General features: G+C 40.2%; 1 protein-coding gene across 1 annotated transcript in view; it reads left to right on the top strand.

Moving 5' to 3' along the window:
* The window catches only part of ANKRD44 (ankyrin repeat domain 44), a 234646-nt gene that overhangs the window by 53067 nt on the left and 159398 nt on the right, over positions 1 to 22181 (top strand). The window contains exons 4-6 of the mRNA XM_082261307.1: positions 2221 to 2291; positions 9605 to 9805; positions 21338 to 21425. Of these exons, the coding sequence (XP_082117433.1) occupies positions 2221 to 2291; positions 9605 to 9805; positions 21338 to 21425 (360 nt within the window). The remainder of the gene's footprint in view (positions 1 to 2220; positions 2292 to 9604; positions 9806 to 21337; positions 21426 to 22181) is intronic.

Here is a 22181-nt window from a genome sequence, read left to right as displayed (position 1 = left end):
GGTGCAGAGCTCCCCCTGCCCCAAAGCACCAACACCCCCCCATGTTGAGGGCATGTGGCCTGGTGTGGTCCAGGGGGGGTGGGGCCGCTCGCTCGTCCCCTCCCCTTTCCTGGCCTGCCGGGCTGCATGCTCGGATAAGGGTCTGGTATGGATTTTGGGGGGGACCCCACGCCGTTTTTTCGGCGTGGGGCTACCCTCAAATTCCATACCGGACCCGAAGGGCCTGGTTTGGAACCTGGGGGGGAACCCCACGCAATTTTTTTCCCATTTTTGGGTGGAGTTCCCCCTTAAGATTCTCACAGTGCAGGTCGCGCCGCAAGTCGGATCATCCTGATCTGACTTGCGGTGCGCCTTCCATTCAAATCAATAGGCTCCCATAGGGAGCCATTGATTTTGAATGGAGGCAGAAAAACGCTGCTAAAAGCAACGTGGCCAAACGTGCAATAACGCAAATGGAAAAAGCTACTGAAAGCACGTTTAACAGCTGCTTTTTCCCGGCGTCAGAAATAGCTTTGCAGGACGTTTTTTCTAACGTCCCGTGTACATGGAGCCTTATTTTTACCTGTTGATCCGGCCAGTAAAACACATTCTGTCTTATCATGTCTCCAATCCACTGGAGGAACAACAGAGACACCTTTGGAGAGCAGCATTGTCAGTCTGGGTAGAGGATAGTGTTAGATGGACTTGACTGACAAATTAAACCTGAACTTCAGCTAACTCTTTTTAAAGGAGAAGTATAGACAAATCTTTTTAGCTGTACTGAGAGTCAGTTTCTTCCGCCCCCTCCACAGCCCAGTGCTCCAATGCTAAGCGATCAGCGATTAGTGGACTCATGTTGCATCCACCTAGGTGATTATAGTTTTTTTTTTTTACTTATACCCATACTTCTCTGTTAAAGCGGCGTTCCGGCCTATTTTGCAACTTTAGTGATTCCTGGAGTGCTCGCTATGCTGATCAACAATTGGGCATTTTACATTTTTTTCGGGGGTCCCTTACCTTATTTTCAGGGCATTTTTGATTGTACTTCCTCCTTCTCCCCCCTCTTTGGCCACGGCCACCGACATCACTTCCGCCTTTGCATTGCATCCTGGGAGCTGTTTGTCATCACTCCCAGGAGGCTGGAATCAGGAAGAACTCCCAGAACACTCCCTGGAATCAGGAAGAAGGACACAGCAGATTACACTGTGGCTTCAGATGCCCACATCCAAGATGGCCGCACCCAGACAGCGTTTTTAAAAGTAAGATTTTGACTAAAATCCAATACCGTACACCTTGTAAGTATGAGAATAGGGGTTCTGTAAAGGGCGATGGATTAGTATTATAGGGGTATTTTTAGTTAAAAAAGGTATTTGAGGTTGGAACTCCGCTTTAAGCAGTTACAGCATACATTTTGGGCCAATCTCCCTTGCATCTCATCCGATCCAGTCTTTAGGGCCTTTTTTTGGACTTTCATCCTCTCTTCCTTTGTACCAATGCATCATTGGGTTCTGTAACACACTGTTTACCTCCTGATGAAGACTCTTCATGAATTGAAATGCGTTGAGGTTTCTCAAGTTGACACTCAAGACCTTTATTGATGGAACACATATATGATGCAGATAACCATTGATGTATGTGTATTTGATTGCAATCTTTCATATGTATAGTAACATTTTTAAGCTTTATGAATATGGTCATTTTTTAGAATTTTTTTTTCGTTATATGGTAACCAAAAAGTCCCATTCCATATTTTTTAAATCATATTATAGTAGGGATGAGGTAGCATTTGTAACTTTGGTTTTGGATTTAGCAACAAGATTATCATATAGCAAAATGAATGCAGAAAATGAATAAGAATAATTAGAAAGACATCAAGAAATACATCTGTTAATCAGTGCAGACTGGAAGTATATATTTTATTGATGTCTTTAAAGTCAAGAACCATAAGTTATAATTTTGATACTGCACTGCAACCATATATGCATTGGAGAAACAGATTACAAACTGCTGGAAGTAGGCAGCCCTTCAATGGGTTTATCTAAATCCTGTCCTTTTCCTGTCCCATAGAAATCAGCTTTCCCATCTAAAGTAATTCCTTATGCCTTCTTGTTTCATACTGCTAATTCACGATTAAGCTAACTAAATATTTTAAACCTCTTATCTAAAAGATATTTTGATATTCTTATTTGAATGTTGTGAGTTATGTGTGAAAAATGTCTTTTTTTTCTTCATTTGCTAAAGGAGCTCGTGTTAATGCTAAGGATAACATGTGGTTGACTCCTCTTCATCGTGCTGTGGCTTCAAGAAGTGAGGTTAGTGTGGTACTGCAGTACTAAGTAAATGCAATATAGTGTGTTGTAGTCAAAAGGTATTAATGTCAAGCCAATAACCTTTTGTCTGTTAATCAGTGCTTGTGTTATCTTTGTCCTGTAACTAATTTATACCTTAATTTATATTAACCTTTTATTTTATTTTTACACAGTAGTTGCAGTCTTTACTTATCTGCCATGTTTTATGTTTTATTTTTAACCACTTTACCACCGGAGGATTTTGCTGTCTTACGTCCAGGCCACTTTTTGCGATTCGGCACTGTGCAACTTTTAACGAATTTACGTCCTTTTTTTCCCATAAACAAAGCTTTCTTTTGGTGGTATTTGATCACCTGTGCGATTTTTACTTTTACTAAACAAAAAAAGAGCGACAATTTTGAAAAAATAACAATATTTTTCACATTTTTTTATATGAAATTCCCTCCAAAAAAAATGTAAAACTCAATTTTTTTTATCATTTTAGGCCAATTTGTTATCTGCTACATATTTTTGGTAAAAAAAAATCGCAATAAGCATATTTTGATTGGTTTGCGCAAAAGTTTTTGCGTTTACTAACTAAGCGAAAGATTTCTGTCATTTTTGGTGTTTTTTTTTAACGAGTAATGGGGGCGATCTGCGATTTTTTTTGTAGGACTGCAACATTGTGGCGGACAGATCGGACCCTTGACTGTAATTTTTGACATTTTTGGGGGTACCAGTGACATTACTACAGTAATCAGTGCTATATATATGCACTGTTACTGTAAAAATGACACTGGCAGGGAAAGGGTTAATTTTTATTGGTGATCAAGGGGTTAATGTATGCCTGGTGCTTACTGACGTGTGTGGGGGGAGGTGACTGAGTGACACAGGGACAAATCGCAGGTTCAGCTAGGCTGAACCCTGCAATCTGACCCTGCCTGTCACTTAGGAGATCCGCCGCTTTGTTTACACAAGCGGGTGGATCTCCACACTCGATTCCACCAAGGATCAGGGAAGAGCGGCGGTGATCAACTCCGCTCCTCCCCTGGCCCGACTCCCGCTGTAGCTGAATACAGCGGGAGCGAGCCTCCTGCGGCGCGCGAGCGCCGCCGAGAGAGGGGAATGTCTGGTGACATAGGTCTACGTCGCCAGACAAAAACGAACCACTTTGCCGCAGTACAGTCAACGTGACTGGTCGTTAAGTGGTTAATTACCACATTCTACCATTTTTTCTTTAATACTAAACACAGATCTGTCCTGCCCTTACCAATGTTCCGCAGGCATGGCACCTGACACTCTCATCCACCTTCAGAAAGAGGGTCCCCAGGGTAGATACTTTGCCAGCTGTATAGGGCACACCTAGCTTGGAGGTGCCTAAGATCCAGATCAAGTGGTATGTTTATATCTCCCATAATCTGCCTGAGCACAACTAGAGTCCCTCAGAAACTGCTAAGAAAATCTAGCAGGGTAAAAAAAAGTCTAGGCCTAAGCCAACCTTTGTAGCTTGCATTCCAACAGCCCCTTATGTTGGCAGGTAATAACTGTATATATGTAAGTCACTCGTGGCTCTTTCTGTGAGAAAATGTGCTCAGCCTCATCCCTTTAAATAGTGGCAAGATAATTGAGGCCTGCTTTGCTTACTCTGCATGGCCATGTTGTAGGGCACCAGGTGATTGTTACATTCTTCGCCTCTTGGCTGTGCAGGTTCCTGTGGTTAGGAAAAGAACAGATAGCTTTCTCTGGACTTTTAGTAATTCAGCAGCAATAGCTAGAGTTCTTCTATTTGTCCATTGAAGTGCTGAGCCCCCACTAGATTGTACTATACAATATATACTGAGTCAGGAGAGGCCCCTGATTATTCCACAGTAGAAGTGCTTTACAGCTTCAGTACTTTAGTTCTTAACACACCTCCCTGGTACTGAATGAAGCTTGAACAGCAAAAGAACTAGGGCAGTGGAAAGGAATGTAGGATAAATTATAAATCACCCTTGAGCCGTTACTTTTGTATATTCAGTAGTGGGATAAGAAAACTCTATTTTCCTTATACCCTAACATTTGCATTGAGTGAAGCAGGTTCTTCAAGTGTGCTAAAATTGTCTTTGCTCATTTTAAATCACTGCTACTCTCAAGTATTTTTAAAAAAATGATTGTTTCTGATGTTTGCTTCTTTTTTTTTTTTTCTCGAGATTTATACCATCTAAGAAGCATCTGTTTAACACTGTACTTTCTATTTTGTATGCTTTGTGTAATTTTCAGTATCTGTCCCCATTTTGCATGTATGGATCCTAGGCATAAACGTTTCTCTATGCTGGTTGTAATCCTCATTTTCTTTGCCTCTTTGTATGTATTGCCAGTAACACTGTTCGTGTTCTGTATGCTTGGTATCATTTTATATTTATTTATTTATTATAATGTTGTTACTTATACATTATCTTACAAAAGTTAGTAGACCCCTCACATTTTTTGTAAATATTTTATTATACCTTTTCATGTGACAACACTGAAGAAATGACACTTTGCTACAGTGTAAAGTAGTGAGTGTACAGCTTACAAGTTACAAGGTCTCAGTTGTAAATGGGTCCAAATTGGGCCCAAAGTATCAATATTTTGTGTGACCACCATTATTTTCCAGCACTGCCTTAACCCTCTTGGGCATGGAGTTCACCAGAGCTTCACAGGTTGCCACTGGAGTCCTCTTCCACTCCACCATGACGACATCATGGAGCTGGTGGATGTTAGAGACCTGGTGCTCCTCCACTTTCCACTTGAGGATGCCCTACAGATGCTCAGTAGGGTTTATTTCTGGAGACATGCTTGGCCAGTCCATCACCTTTACCCTCGCCTTCTTTAGCAAGGCTGCAGCCGTCTTGGAGGTGTGTTTGAGGTCATTATCATGCTGGAATACTGCCCTGCGGCCCAGTCTCTGAAGGGAGTGGATCATGCTCGGCTTCAGATTGTCACAGTACATGTTGGCATTCATGGTTCCCTCAATGAACTGTAGCTCTCCAGTGCCCGCAGCACTCATGCAGCCCCAGACCATGACACTCGCACCACCATGCTTGACTGAAGGCAAGACACACTTGTCTTTGTACTCCTCAGCTGGTTGCCACCACACACGTTTGACACCATCTGAACCAAATAAGTTTATCTTGGTCTCATCAGACCACAGGACATGAATCCAGTAATCCATGTCCTTAGTCTGCTTGTCCTCAGCAAACTGTTTGCGGGCTTTCTTGTGCATCATCTTTAGAAGAGGCTTCTGGGATGACAGCCATGCAGACCAATTTGATGCAGTGTGCGGCATATGGTCTGAGCACTGACAGGCTGACCCCCCACCCCTTCAACCTCTGCAGCAATGCTGGCAGCACTCATATGTCTTGTTCCCAAAGACAACCTCTGGATATGATGCTGAGCACATTCATTAACTTCTTTGGTCGACCATGGCGAGGCCAGTTTTGAGTGGAAACTGTCCTGTTAAACCAATGTATGGTCTTGGCCACCATGCTGCAGCTGAGTTTCAGGTTCTTGGCAATCTTCTTATAGCCATCTTGGCCATCTTTATTATAGAGCAACAATTCTTTTTTTCAGATCCTCAGAGAGTTCTTTGCCATGAGATGCCATGCTAAACTTTCAATTACCAGTATGAGAGAGTGAGAGCGATAACACCAAATTTGACACACCTGCTCCCCATTCACACCTGAGACCTTGTAACACTAACAAGTCGCATGACACTGGGGAGGGAAAATGGCTAATTGGGGCCAATTTGGACATTTTCACTTAGGGGTGCTCTCACTTTTGTTGCCAACAGTTTAGACATTAATGGCTGTGTGTTGAGATATTTTGAGGAGACAGCAAATTTACACTTTTATACAAGCTGAACACTCACTACTTTACATTGTAGCAAAGTGTAATTTATTCAGTGTTGTCACATAAAAAGTTATTTTTAATATTTACAAAAAAGTGAGGGCTGTACTCACTTTTGTGAGATCCTGTATATAGGTCTAAGGTAGGGGAGGTAACTAGAAAGTGGGAGATTTTATCCAGGGTTTGGCTATTCTACATCTCTCAGAGGAAGATAGGGCATCCTTGGAAATGCCTATTACTATGGAAGAACTACAAGAGGCAGTAAGGGAATCAGCTAATCATAAAGCACCAGGGCCAGATGGACTGCCAAATGAGATATATAGGGAATATGGAAAGATAATTTTGCCAGAGCTGCTACAGGTGTTAAATGAGGCATTGGAAACGGGGGAATTACCGTTATCTATGACAGAGGCTACAATTATAATATTACCTAAAGAAGGGAAAGATCCAACTCAACCTGCATCATATAGACCAATTTCTTTGCTTTGAGCAGGCGTTAAATTATTGGCAAAAGTATTAGCTGTTAGATTAGGTAAGATAATTCATACCATAATCCATCCTGATTAATGTGGATTTATCTCTGGCAGATCAGCATCGGTAAATATTAGAAAATGATTCTTAAATTTGCAAATTCTATCAGAAGAGTCGAGATCAAAAGCCATATTGTCCGTCGATGCTGTCAAAGCATTTGATAGCATTGAGTGGAATTATCTGTGGTCGGCCCTGTCGGCATTTAATGCTGGTCCCTTTTTTATAAATTGGATTAAACTGCTGTATTATGACCCAAGGGCGAAAGTGAAGATCAACTTAGAATACTTCTTGTTGTTCAGGGGGATGAGGTAGGGGTGTCCTTTGTCACCCCTGCTTTTTGCCATGCCGGTGGAACATTTGGCCATTAGAACAGCGGAAGGTAAAAGAGGTTTTAGAAGAGGGAAGGAGGAAGAAAAGATTTTGCTATATGCGGATGATATTCTTTTTTTTTTGGAAGATGTGAACCATTCATTAACTGCAGTGATGAATATCGTGAAAAGATTCGGTTTGTTCTCGGGATTCTCCATCAACTGGGTGAAATCTGTTCTTCTCCCGGTGGATTGAGTGGAGTGGAAGCTACCAGAGAGTGCTAGACATCTGCAAGTAGTAGAGAGCTTTAAATATCTGGGAATAACTATAACGGTAAACCCTAAGCTTTATGTATTAAAAAACTTAGAGCCCCTAATGAAATCATTTACAGTAAAGTGTGGGACGTGAAGCCATGTCCCCTTATCAGTAGGGGGTCATTGCAGACATATCAAAATGATATGGCTGCCTCAATTGTTATACATATTGCATAATTCTCCAATAAGGATTCCTGGAGTGAGGTTTAAGAAATTGGAGGGTCTTTTTAGGAAATTGATTCGGAGGAAAGGGCGGGCTAGAGTTCGTCTGCGAGTACTGCAGTTGCTGAGAGATAGGGGGGTTTGGTCGTCCCCCATCACGTGTAGCTACTTCCTGGCAGCCCAGCTACAACAAGTAGGGGGCTGGGAAGTGGGCAGCGTTACCACCAGTTATAGTTCACAAACCCTTTTGACCTGGATACCACATACATCGCTAATAGAGGCTTTGAAAGCAGACTCTTTGGGGGGTTGGGGGGGGGGGGTATGCTAGTGTCCATCGGTAAGGTTGTTGCTGAAGGTATGGAATATAACAAGATCAATATTTCAGTATTCAGAATTAACAGAGTATTTGGGACAATATAAATCTAACTGAACTTAAGGGATTGGAGGGTTTTAGTAACTGGAAACTAAAGGGAGTGGTAAGACTATCGCAATTCTTTACAGCATGGATATTGAGGACATTTCAGGAGCTGAAAGAGGAATTTGGGTTCTCAAACAGAGACTTCTATCAGTATCTACAATTGAGACATGCGTTGGCACCACAATTTAGAGAGGGAGGGCTAGAATGGAGTAAAATCCTCTTATTGAAAACTTTGATAAAGGCCACATCCTTAAAGGGGTTGATTTCAAAACTGTATAAAAACATACACTTAAAAGTACTAGCAAAAGACTCTTAGCTGTCTAGTAGAGTAAAATGGGAGGAGGATGTACGGAAATTAACTGACATGCAATGGGATGGTATAGTGACCTCAATAGATACATTATCCCTCCCAGCAGCCCAGAAACTCACATAGTTTTACATTATTCATAGAGCATACTACACACCAAAAACTAAAAGAAGGTATTATGGAATGTCTGTTACTGTTTTTGTATGTGATTCTTGTTTATTGGAAAAAATAAAAATATAAGAAATAAGATTGTAAGGGCCAACATGCAGGATGCTCCTAATCCTCTTCTCCTGAATTACAATGTAACTGTAGTCTCCCTTTGTTTTATAAAGCACTGCATGATCTTTTGGCGCAACATAAATTCTGTATAATAATACTGTACAGATATAAGAAGATAAGAGTCGCACTCCACAATTAGCTCCTCTCAATTTTTATTCTGTTCATATAGGTGCATACATACAGTCTCCACCTAAACAAGATCACTCAACCTAAATGCGTTTCACCCTAATGAGCTTGCCCACAAGGATAGAGTAAGTCACTACTCTATCCTTACAAGCAAGCCCATTGGGGCGAAACGCATATAGGGAGATCAGTCTTTTTTGGGTGGATACTGTATGTATGCAGCTATTTGACTATTAACAGAATAAAAATCAATAGGAGCTAATTGTGGATTGTGACTCATGTTGTATCATACAGACTACAGGACCTGACACCCAAATGGTCCGTAAACACTAAGAGGTGCAGGCTTGGAGCGGCGACGTGGATATGAATATTGCATAGATTCTGCATGGTCTCTTATCCTGTATGCTGACATGCCTGACCTCCCTTTCCATTCCTCTTGCTGGTGCTTGCTGCTGCCAAATGCTGGGAGCCAGAGATGGGCACTTGCTAGCAAAACAACTGTCTTCCTGCTAGCTGCGGTGTCAGGCAGCTGTGTGCCAAGGGCATGCACCCTTAGCATTACAGGGCACCTATAAAGATGGGACAAAATACTACATGTACTTTCTCCCATCAGAAACTGAATGCTGTGAAAAAAAATGTATACTTCTTCTTTTAAAATACATGTAAAGATGTATTAATGATTACTAAGCTGCATTTATGTGTGTCTTTTATACAGTATCTGGCAGGGTTCAGTTTTTAAAAAAGCCTTTTGCTATTTTTGGATATGGTTCTGTTCTGCACATGATGTGACTATAATAAACAAGGGATTCCTTCAGTCTAATCGGCTATTCTCTTACAGGTATGGAAACTTTTGCATGCCTGCTGTTTCCAACATTTTCATGTAACATCATCATGAAAATATGCACAGTGGAACAAAATAGGCACAGTGCAGGGATTTGCATTTAAGTTTTTTGTAAACTAATATTTTTTCTAAGTAAATATGTTGTTACGAATAAAAAAAAATCATGCATTATTTTCTGTATTGTAGGAAGCAGTGCAGATGCTAATAAAACATTCTGCTGATGTCAATGCTAGAGATAAAAACTGGCAAACACCGTTACATGTCGCCGCTGCAAATAAATCAATTAGGTGTGCGGAAATGATTATTCCAATGCTGACCAGCGTCAATGTTTCTGAACGAGGAGGTCGCACAGCCTTGCACCATGCTGCGCTAAATGGTCATATAGAGGTGGGTGTCTACAATACCACTGTGTTGTTTGTCTGTGAAGGTTCTCATTTATCCAGGTCATGGTATATCTATTAATAGTTAGTGACATTTAACTGAATGTGTTCTGTAATGTTGAATGTGTTTTTTAGCTTGTCCAAACCACTTATTCAGGTCTAATGAGTGTCAGGAAAATACCCTAGAAGGGACATTTTTTTGCATACAGTAAGTTGCCAATTCTGGATAAGTTTCAGACATTTTGGTGCCTGTGGCACAATCCGCCTGCTTTTTTTTAACATCTCTACCTTGGTGTTTTGACAACAGTTCACACCTTTAGCCATGTAAAGGGAACAATTAACATTAAACTTTAGGAAGAATAGAGTTTGAATTTATATATATATATTTTTTAGCAGAGACCCTAGAGAATAAAATGACGATTGTTGCAATATTTTATGTCACATTGTATTTGCGTAGCGGCCCTTCAAATGCAATTTTTTTTTGGAGAAATACACTTTCATTATTTAAAAAAGAAAACAGTAATTGCATTTAATACTGGTTCTGCCTCTTTATTGTTTTTGTTGTATTGTCTGGAACTTAGTTTGGTTCCTCCTTTTTCTTTTTTCTTTCTTTCTCTTGTTTTTGCTCTGTATGTTTTTGTATTTTTACAAATTTGCTAAATAAAGATTATTTAAAAAAAATAAAATAAAACAGTAAGGTTAGCCCAATTTTTTTGTAAAATGTGAAAGATGATGTCATGCAGAGTAAATAGATACCTAACATATCATGCTTTAAATTGCGCACACTCGTGGAATGGCGACAAACTACTGTACTTAAAAATCTCCATAGGTGATGATTTAAAATGTTCTATCAGTTAATTGTTTACATTTACAGAGGAGGTTCAGGGCAAGAATTATTGCTCTTGCTCTAACGATTGCGGCGATACCTCACATGTGCTGTTTGAACACTGTTTACATTGGCGGGCGCGACTTACATATGTATTCGTTTCTGCTTATTATCTTATTTATTTTATTTTATTTTATTATTTTTACACTGTACCTTTTTTTTTTTTTGATCACTTTTATTGCTGTCACAAGGAATGTAATCATCCATGGTGACAGTAATAGGCAGTGACAGGTACTCTTTATGGAGGGATCTGTGGTCTATAAGACCCCAAATCCCTCCTTTGCACTTAAAAGCATTCAAAATTTTGAATACTGCCATTTTTTTTTTAAATCTGGGGCCTTTAAGGCTTCTGTAACCGGAAGTAATGTCATGATATTGCTCCTGGGTTACTAGATCCGAGACCCGATGAAAGCCGATTCCGGTTTTGTTGGCATCTGCGGATGTGGCGGCTGGTCCCTTGGGTCTTACAGTGGGAGGGGAGACCCAGGCAGAGTGGTTGGAGGGTGGGGACGTCCCCTCCCGCTGCTTGTAATAACGGCCGGGCGGCTGATTAGCTGCATCAGTTGTTATCACAAGAATGCAGACTACTAGCTCTAAAAAATGGGGTGCTTTCAGCTGCAGGCATCATCCCGCTACAACCCCTTGAAGTCGAAGGACACAAATTTGGGTTACGTCGGCGTGAAGGGATTAAAATACAGTTTTAATTTTTTTTTTGCAAACTTTTAGATCACATCACAACAAAACAACTATTTTTTTTCAACAGCCTATATACACCTCTTTATTCTACCACCACAGTTTCCAAGAGCCAGCTGATTCTTAACACATAGCCTTAACAGGGTATATATAAATATTGCATTCATTTCATCGTATTGCTGGATTCTCAAATGGGAAGTTGGGATACTCGATTTGTTTCGCAGATTTTTGCTTCCTTGTAAGTGCCTAAACTGACACTAAACTCTAATTGAAAAAAAAGCTTCTAATCAAGTGTGTTGTTTTAACCTCCAGCCAAGCAACCAGGGATTATTGAATGGTACATTTAATCAGTAAGCCATTTAATTCTTTCTAAAAGTTCTACCTAGAAGCAGGCATCACTATTACTGTTACTATTATTACTTTTGTTAGCTGGACAGCACTCCCATGTGTGTCCCTCTGAAGCTAGTTTACCTTTCTTACTAGGAACCTGACTTCCCTGACTTCAGTCTCTTCAACTGTTATCCTCTGTCTCAATGACCTCTTGGTAAAGGTTTTGTCCTGGACATTGCTCTAGGTTCTATTGCTCTGTTACCATTCTTCTTCTTGCCTTTGATACCCAGACAGGCAAAGCTACAGGCCAATTGAACCTGGAACTGCACAGTGGTTCTAGTCTGCCTAAAACAGGCAGATCTGATTACCCATGTAAGTGTTCCATAAGTGAGATTTTCTTTAAAGTGGTTGTAATCCTCTGACACGAACAAAGCATATCTCTCCATAGTGTGTACTTGTCTCATTTCAGAGCACTAAGTGTAATTTCTGTCTGCTGCCTCCTTTCTCTACTATCTGCATGACTCACTTCTGACAAGTTTCCTTGACACCAAGAGGTAAAAAGGTGACAGGAGGGATCTCCAGTACACAGCCTGCAGAAGAGAGGGCTGCAGATAAACAGGTTTAACTTATGTAGAAGGATTTGTTTCATCTCTGTATTATCTGAGACTGGTCACATCACTGGGTATATGTAAGGGTGTACAACCATGTTAAACTGAGCTGTACTCAAGACTACATTAGTGAATGACGCCATTACCGTAATCAGATAACTGCCCTCATGTTGTAAAGCGCTGTGCAAACTGTTGGCGCTATATAAATCCTGTATTATATTAATTATAACTGTATAAAGTGGCACATTCTTCCAAAGATCATGTTCTGCAGTGAGGAAAATAAGTATTTGATCCTCTGCAGATTTTGTAAGTTTGCCCACTTACATAGAAATTAGGGTTTATAATTTTTTTAACATAGGTTAATATTAGAGACAGAATATCAACCAAAAATCCATAAAAAAACACATAAAACAAATGCTATAAATTAAGTTGCTGTTCAGTGAGTGAAATAAGTATTTGATTCCCAAACAAAACATGACTTAATACTTGGTGGAGAAACCCTTGTTGGCAAGCACAAAGGTAAGACGTTTCTTGCTGTTAGTGACCAGATTTGCACACATCTCAGGAGTGATTTTGGTCCACTCTATTTTACAGATCTTCTAAATCCTTAGGGTTGCTTGGCTGTCGCTTGGCAACTCCAACTTGGAGACTGTCTAGGCCTCTCCATGACCTTAATGTGCTTCTTCTTGAGCCACTCCTTTGTTGTCTTGGTGGTATGTTTTGGATCATTGTCATGCTGGAAGACCCATCCAGGATCCATCTTCAGTGTTCTGGCTGAGGGAAGAAGGTTCTCAGTCAATATTTTAGAATACATGGCCCCATCCATTGGCAAAGTTGGCCTGTACCATTAGCAGAGAAACAGCCCCAAAGCATAATGTTTCCACCTCTGTGCTTGATTGTAGGTATTGTGCTCTTAGGCTCATAGCCAGCATTTCTCTTCCTCCAAACACTGTGAGTCAAGTTAATGCCAAAGACCGTCATTTTGTCCTCTGACCACAGCACTTTCTCCCAATCCTTCTCTGAATCATTTAGATATTCATTGGCATGGCTATACATGTGCCTTCTTGAGGAGGGGGACTCGCCGTGTTTGGAGGAAGAAAAATGCTGACTATTACCCTAAGAACACCACTACAGTCAAGCACAGAGGTGGAAACATTATGCTTAGGGGCTGTTTCTCTGCTAAGGGTACAGATCAACTTTGCCACATTGAGGGCTCCAATGGATGGAGCCATGTATAGTAAATCGTCGGGTTCTTGGTCACCTTCCTGACTAAGGCCCCTCTCCCCTGATCGCTCAGTTTTGCCAGGCGGTCCGCTCTAGGAAAAGTACTGGTGGTTCCAAACTTCTTCCATTTACAGATTAATGGAATGAGAAAATGCTCATTGGGACGATTAATGCAGCAGAAATTTTGTTGTACCCTTCCTCAAATCTGTGCCTCAATACAATCCTGTCTCCGAGGTCTACAGACAATTCCTTGGACTTTATGTCTTGCTTTGTGCTCTGACATGCACTGTTAACTGTGGGACCTTATATAGACAGGTGTGTGCCTTTCCAAATCATGTTCAATCAACTGAATTTACCACAGGTGGACTCCAATCAAGTTGTGAGAGACATCTTAAGGATGATCAATCTCACTTGCCGCAGGGAGGTCCCACATTTACTCAAATGAAAATAACCTGGTCTATGACCAAGAAATATTTAGGAGTTACAGGCTTCCTTTAAGGAACTCCCCTATGGCAGAACCCTTCTTATGGAGGTTTTACACTTTTTAAGGTTTTTGGCCCCGGGCGGACGCGGGCATAAAATGTATCTCTCAATTTTATCGCCAGAATGTATTAAAGTCTTTTCTGGAATTGCAGAAAGAGTTCACCCTAACCAGGACTAACTTCTATCAATATCTTCAGCTGAGACACGCTTTGCAAGCTCAGGCTCACTCCCATTTCTTAATACTAGTAAGACATGTCAGGATTGAAGAGGTGATGTCAAGTGTCAACAGAAAGGGAATGATTTCTAGAGTGTACTCAACATTGACCTCTTGTATCCATGACCCTGCCAAATTACCCTCTAGAAGTAAGTGGGAACAGGACTTGGGCAATATTAATGGAGACACATGGAATCTGTGTTTGCAGTCCATTCCTTCCAGTTCGGTCTCACCCTCTCATAAATTGTCACAGCTATTTATATTGCACAGATCTTATCGTACCCCAGTGCAGTTATTTAACTGGGGTCGACGAGAGTCTCCTTTATATCCCAAATACGAAAAGGCAGGAGGGCAATCTTATTCACTTTTGGTGGAGATGTCCAAACCTTTATAGGTATTGGAAGGGGGAAACGGATGCTATCTCTAAGGTATTAACACTTAGGATACCGATGGATCCGCTGATTTGAATTCTGGGAGCAATCGATGAAGAACAATACCCAGTTCCATCTTATACCAGAGTTGTCAGGCTGCTGTATATAGCACACAAACAAATAGCTAAACTGTGGCTATCTCCTAACGCTCCCACAGTTCAACAGTGGATGGATCAGGTTAACACCCTTTTAGCACGCAAAAAAGTAATATATCAGCACAAACGCGCACATAACATTTTTTTTTTTTTTCTATATGGCAAGCCTGGCTTGAATTTCCAAGACTTGCACCTCCTAAATTGGTGCTAGAACGACTGCTATGGATGTAGACTGTAAATATACCAGTGTTTAATTACTCTACGAGCTTACTGGAAGATTCCTAATTTATCTTTTTTGAATTGTTTGCTGAGTAAAGTTGTCTCCATTTAGAGAATTTCGGTATGCAGACTTGGAATTGGTGCTTAGGTTGGGACTGTTGTTTTCCCTTTTTTTTACTGTTTATTGTAGACAATATAATAAAGTCAATTTATTAACCGCTTGCCGACCGCCGCAAGTACATATACTGCGGCGGGCAGCCCCGGCCAGGCAAAGTGACGTATGGGTACGTCACTAGCCTGTGAGCCAATAGCGGGCGGGCGCGCGCCCCCGGAGGCGCGCTCCTGCCCTGGCTCGTTCCCTAACAAGTCCGCGCGTGTGACCGGTGGACCCGATGTCCGCCGGTCACTCGCGATCATTCGCCGTGAAGGGAGAAAGGCAGGTGGCTAATGTAAACAAAGCCACCTGTCATTCTTCCCTGTGTAACAGCAGAGATCATATGGTCTTGCTATGTAGGACCGTTGATCTCTGCTTTTACATGTAAAGCCACATCCCTGCACAGTTAGAAACACGCCCCTAGGGACACACTTAACCCCTCCTCCCCCAATAAAGTTAACCCCTTCCCTGCCAGTGTCATTTTTATAGTAACAGTGCATATGTATAGCACTGATTACTGTAGTAATGTCACTGGTACCCCCAAAAGTGTCAAAAATATCAGTCAAGGGTCCGATCTGTCCGCCGCAATGTCGCAGTCCCGCAAAAAAATCGCAGATCGCCGGCATTACTCGTTAAAAAAAAATCAACAAAAATCTTTCCCTTAGTTAGTAAACGCAATAACTTTTGCGCAAACCAATCAAAATACGCATTTTGCGATTTTTTTTACCAAACATATGCAGCAGAAAACAAATTAGCCAAAAATGTTAAAAAATTTTGATTTTTAAATTTTTTTGGGGGGAATTTCATATAAAAAAATGTGAAGAATATTGTTATTTTTGCAAAATTGTCGCTCTTTTTTTGTTTATATCGCATGATCAAAACATTGCACAGGTGATCAAATACCACCAAAAGAAAGCTCTATTTGTGGGAAAAAAAGGACGTCAAATTCGTTTAGGTACAGCGTCGCACGACTGTGCAATTGTCCGTTAAAATCACGCAGTGCCGAATCGCAAAATAGGGCCTGGTCAGGAAGGGGGTAAAATCTTCCGGGGCTTAAGTGGTTAAAGGAGTAACGTTTGTTCATTCAGCAAAGCGTTTTTGCATTCTAAAGCAAATTTTCTCCTAGCTTAGTAAATAAAGTGAAGCTGTGTTCCCTCTAAATATATTATCGTGTGCAAGAAAAAAAAAAAAAAAAAGAATTTTGCTTGCACATGATTGGTTGAAGTGAACACATTGTTAACTTATTTACTTAGCTAAGAAAACATTCACCTTTCTAAGTGTACAGTTATACTTCTTTAGCAAATAATCTGGCCAAAGATAACTTCATTTTAGAGGGGAGCAATGTAGGGTAATAAGGTGAGGAGAACACTTAAGATGCACAGATGCATTGTGTGAGTGAACCCAAGCCACACTGTCAGTTTATTTGTAACTTACCTCCTTTAGCTGTATACAGCAAGTTTCTATATCTGTGATGTCACTCCTCCTCCTGGTTGAATTCAAAAGTTCTCTGACTTCATATTTCCTTCCTTTTCCTGACCTGATACCACATGTACCATGATCCCTTGAGCCTCTGTAGCTATGGGGGTCAGTTGTACTTGTTCTGGGGCTTGATATGGGTGACTGTGGGCGTTTGTGGGCCTTCATGTGGGTGGTAAAAGGTGCAAATGTGTCATACCTCCTCCTGTGTCATTCTTGCCTTGCATCATACCAAAGGATTACTGCAAAATTACAGAGGAAGGGCTAAGGGAGGTTATTATGAAGGGGTTTCTTTCATATGTAAATGAATCACTTCACAGAGAGCAGGGGTGTGGTCTGAGGAGTGGGACTCTTCTTCTTTACACTGGCCATACTATTTAACTGGGCAGGATTTAATTCCTGTTGTAATCCATTCAATCCTGCCCAGCAGCAGCATAGCTAGCTTTCAGAACAGGATGTGTATAAAGGGCTTTCCTTCTTGAATAATGCTGTGATCTGTGAGGTGGGACTTGGGAAGTTTGGACTCTTCCTGTAGATGTGACTGGGTGGGATTGAATTAGGATGCATTCAATCCTACCCACCATCAGAGCTGCGAAGAAAGTTACATCATTTGTAGACTCTGAAAGACTACACAGAGGTGTGTTATAGACTCTAACTGCTGGAGGGAGGGGCTTTAGAAGAGACAGAGTCCATCAGCAGGATATAGAGTGTCACATGGTACAAAGCCACAACTAGACCCAGAATTTCAGGGAATCTGCAGACAACAGAACAACATGGTACTGAGGTATGATCTATGCTGGGATAGATTATTCCATGCAGTTCTAATAAAAAGAAAGTTGGAGTTCAGCTTTATGTTACAAAGCACTACTGGGCAGATATTTTTTTTAGTTGTACTTGTATTTGATTATTACAGTTATGCTGTATTCTATTTACTCAGTGTAACATCATCTTTAACATTATAAAAAAATTGGGCTAACTTTACTGTGTTTTTTTTTTTTAATTAAAAAAAGTGTATTTTTTCAAATAAAATTGCGCTCGAAAGACCGCTGCACAAATACAATGTGACATAAAATATTGCAACAATCTCTATTTTATTTTCTAGGGTCTTTGTTAAAAAAATATATATAACGTTTGGGGGTTCTAAGTAGTTTTCCAGCAAAAAATAATAATTTAAACTTGTAAAAAAAAAGGTCCAGATAAGGCCTGGTCTTAAAGTGGTTAATGATGAGAGGTACACAAGTTATATTTACAGTATAAAATGCAGCATTTTATTGATTGCATATAAACAATGCTATGAAGTGAGTCAATAAATAGTTGTACATTTCATAAATAGTCTTTGCAATATAAAGTGTAACATCTGAGTGTATGTTCTCCTTTTACTGTGTAAGAATTGCACTAATTATAATTTTGTTATAAATGGTATGCCTCATTATACAACCAAAATACCTAATTAAAAAAAAGTTTGGTTTTAAATGACATAAATGAATTCATATACTGAAAGTTGCAGTTACACTAATCTAAAAGGATAAAAGTACCTTCAAAGGCTAAAATCCTTGGGGCATGTTACATGTCAGCACGGGCACCATTCAAAGAAGGCTTTGCATCTTCTGAGTGAATGCAAGACACTGTCTGATTAGACGAGGCAGAGAGCCGGGGGGGGGGGGGTGACATTACCACCTGATCCATAAAAGGCCATATAAATAAACCTTCCGCGCTATCCCTATAGCTAAATCTAAGAACACCTTGATGTAGGAGGCAGCTAAACACCATTCTGCATTCAACCACCTGTGCAAATGCAATTGATATATACTACCTTCAAGGGTGCAGTGCTCTCCTATATGTTAAGTGCATAGATAAATTAATGAATAAAGTTTGTCAGTGATCAAAATGATATTATTAAAATAAAATTTAATAACTATTATATTCACAGATATATATACAGTAAAACCTTGGTTTGAGAGTAACTTGGTTTGAGAGCGCTTTGCAAGACAAGCAAATTTTTAAAATAAATTTTGACTTGATATACAAGCGATGTCTTGATATACAAGTAGCGTCATGTCACAACTGGGTATAAAAGAGAAGAGAGGCGCCTCTAAGTGTAGCAATATTGTTACATTTAATGAAGGTTCAACATTTAGCACATGGTTGATGATTAAAACAGGCACATCTAAGTATGCAGGCATCCGGGGTAAAACTGTCCACATAGACCATCCTCCGCACTGCCATCTTCATCACACCCTTCCATGCTGCGCTCCACGAGGGATTCAAATTCTCGCTTTCAGATCACTCTACTGCAGGGTAGTCTTCCCAATCACAATTGCAGACTGACATCGTTGAGAGCCAGTGGTTCAGAAGATGGTCTATGTGGACAGCTTTACCCCGCATGCCTGCATACTTATCATCAACCATGTGAGTTGCTAAATGTTGTACCTTCATTAAATTTCCCCATACTGCTACACTTAGAGGCACCTCTCTCCTCTTTTATACTCTGTAGCTCCTGCTGGACTTTCCTTCTAATCCCCTTGGGAAGGCTGCATATTGTGGATGGACATTTTATGATTACACAACCTATCACATTGATATAATTTTTGTATATAGACTATAAACTGAAAGACTTATGAATAAATGGTTGTGGAACGAATCATCTGAGTTTCCATTATTTCTTATGGGAAAATTTGCTTTGATATAAGAGTGCTTTGGATTACAAGCATGTTTCCGGAACGAATTATGCTCGCAATCCAAGGTTTTACTGTACATATATATACATATATATATATATATAAATTACTTTCTTGCGGTGGCGAAATCCATAATACCCAGACACTGGAAATCCACGCACACCCCGTCACTCAAAGAAAGGCTCTTTTCGGTACCTCTATGAGATGGAGGAGATTAGAGCTATAGCAAATGAAACCACTGATAAGTACAACAGCATCTGGGATGTTTTGGTCTCGTTCAAACAATGAACATGCTGCTGGTCGATTTCCATACAAATTTCCTATGCAGTAAGATGGATCTGCCCTCCAGCTGCTTTCACTGCCCCCACCCCCCCCCCCCTTTTTTTTTCTCTCTCTTCTTTTTCTACTTCTCTTTCATCCCTTTTACTAATATCTTTATATGGTACTGAGAACAGTATATATATATATATATATATATATATATATATATATAAATGTGTCAAATATATACTGTATATAAAAATGTATCAAAGTGAGTGCAGCTTTTAGTGCCAGGCCATAAAGATATACTGTACAGTGTATGTGTAAAATCCATGAATCGTGTAATACCATACACCAAAAACAATCCTGTGTGTATCGACCTTTGTTCACCACTGTGCCCTTTACCCCACCTAAGGGTGTCTTTTCACCTGCTTTGGTGGATCTAACTCAAATGAGGTCAGTATGCACCTTTGCAGTGTAAAAGTGGCACTGCTTCCACTGACAATCATATCCAGTCCACAGCTCTCAGCGCAGTGTCATTTATGTAAGAGGCAAAAAAAAATAAATCATAGTGCAGGTCACCCATACAATATATTTATTAAGATTAAAAATACCACTCACCATAGAGGTTGTCCCAAGAAGTACGATAGGGTGTGGACGCCTTGGCTTGAGGACTCTTCCTCCGCTCTGTTGTCCTAACTGCCAATGGGCCCGTCTCACGGTCTCTCTGGCTCTCCACCCTCAAGCTAATTTGCACTGCCATGTATGCTTCTTCCTGTTGATGCGCTCTAACTGTTATTGTGCTTAGATGCAAGTTATGTTTCGGACTATCATGCAGGCCCCTTCTGATGGACTTGCCCCTGTGTGGGCAGCACGACGCTGAATGTTATTTCTACAGGACCTCCTTGTCGTGAACTTCTCACACCTTGTTTTGTTTTGCTTGTGTTTTGTTGAGTTGTTGTTGTAAATTTTAATAAAAAGATTAAAAAAAAAAAAATACCACTCACAATTCAGAAGTCGAATACAAAGTCTAGACCTTTGACCTCTAGACCTAAGCCTAGACCTTTGAGAAAGCTCATTGGGCGCTAAGCATGAGGTAAGTGGTGATGTAATCATGCTGGATGGAGGCAGGTGGAGCTGTGCATGCCGAGGATAGTACTGAAATATGCCGCCTGTATTTGACTTCTGAATTGTGAGTGGTATTTTTACTCTTAATAAATATATTGAATGGGCGATCTGCACTATGTTTTTTTTTTCCTCTTGCCTCTTACATATATAACACTACGCTAAGAGATGTGGACTGGATATGATTTGTCAGTGGAAGCAGTGCCAATTTTACACTGCAAAGGTGCATACTGACCTCATTTAGGTAGCGGGGTCCACCCAAGCAGGTGAGAAGGGCACAGTGGTGAATAAAGGTTGATACACACAGGATTGTTTTTGGTGTATGGGATTACACGATTTATGGATTTTATACATATATATCTTTATGGACTGGCACTGAAAGATGGACTCACTTTGATTTATTTATTTATATATTTTTGTATATAATAGTGTATTTATTTTATTAATATTATTTTGATCACTGATGAACTTTATATAATAATTAATCTATGCACTTAATATATTGAAGGAGAGAGCTGCGCCCTTGAAGGTAGCAAAAAAGGCCATAGCCACCTGCTGAGCTGAGGTCTGTAAAGGGAGTTATAGATATTCTGGGAAGGGTGAGCTGTTACGTTTGATATTGTTATCCTTTAAACCTGAGAATACAATATTACATTTTACAGATGGTCAATCTGCTCATTGCAAAAGGAGCAAATATAAATGCCTTTGACAAAAGGGATAGAAGAGCTCTTCACTGGGCAGCATATAAGGGTAAGAATGCCTACTGTTGTATGCTTATATACTCATATTGTTATTCACAAGTTTTTTTAATTTATATTTTTTATTTTTGTTGAACAATGCCAAAAGAGAGAACACAAGTGGAAGTATAAATTATACATATTCAATTGTACATATTCAAGAAAGTTGCAGAATTTACTAAATAAGGAGCTAGGAAAAATTCAGAAATCACTACGACTAGCGGTAGTGTGCCAATACTTATTGGGGTAGCCTAAAATGGGAATATTCCCCAGTAATTCACTTCACTTCAAACAGTATAAAACATGTAGCTTTGGCACAAAAATAAAAAGGTCTTGAGTTGATTGAGGTTTTACATTTTGTAACACCCACTTGACATTTTGTAACATCCACTTGACAAATACAGAAATCACTTGAATATGTTGCCATGAAAACCTGCTGTGAAGCTGCTACAGGCCACTTCAAAGCTGAGAGTGGGAGAGTAGCCTTTGGTTGTATTAGTTTAAAAGATTCAAGATTATGAGATCATCAAATGCATTGAATCGTTCCTGATGGAAAAAATTAACATTAATTATTGCTCTAAACTTCTGTGTGCTCCCCATTATTGAATCAGTAAATGCAAAATGTAGAGATGTAAGGAATGCAATGAAATGGGTCATGCAAGTCATGGGAACCTAGAACTTAATGTCTAACTCGGGGAAATATAAAAATTATCCCTTGTAAGCGGGGCTGCGTCTGCACTGCTTGTATAGTCTAGGGGAGAGAAAAAGC

This window comes from Pelophylax lessonae, assembly GCF_965119305.1.
Source record: "Pelophylax lessonae genome assembly, chromosome: 6".
NCBI classification, from domain to species: Eukaryota; Metazoa; Chordata; class Amphibia; order Anura; family Ranidae; genus Pelophylax; species Pelophylax lessonae.
Note: the sequence above shows the minus strand (reverse complement) of the source record. Positions and strands in the feature narration are given on the sequence as shown.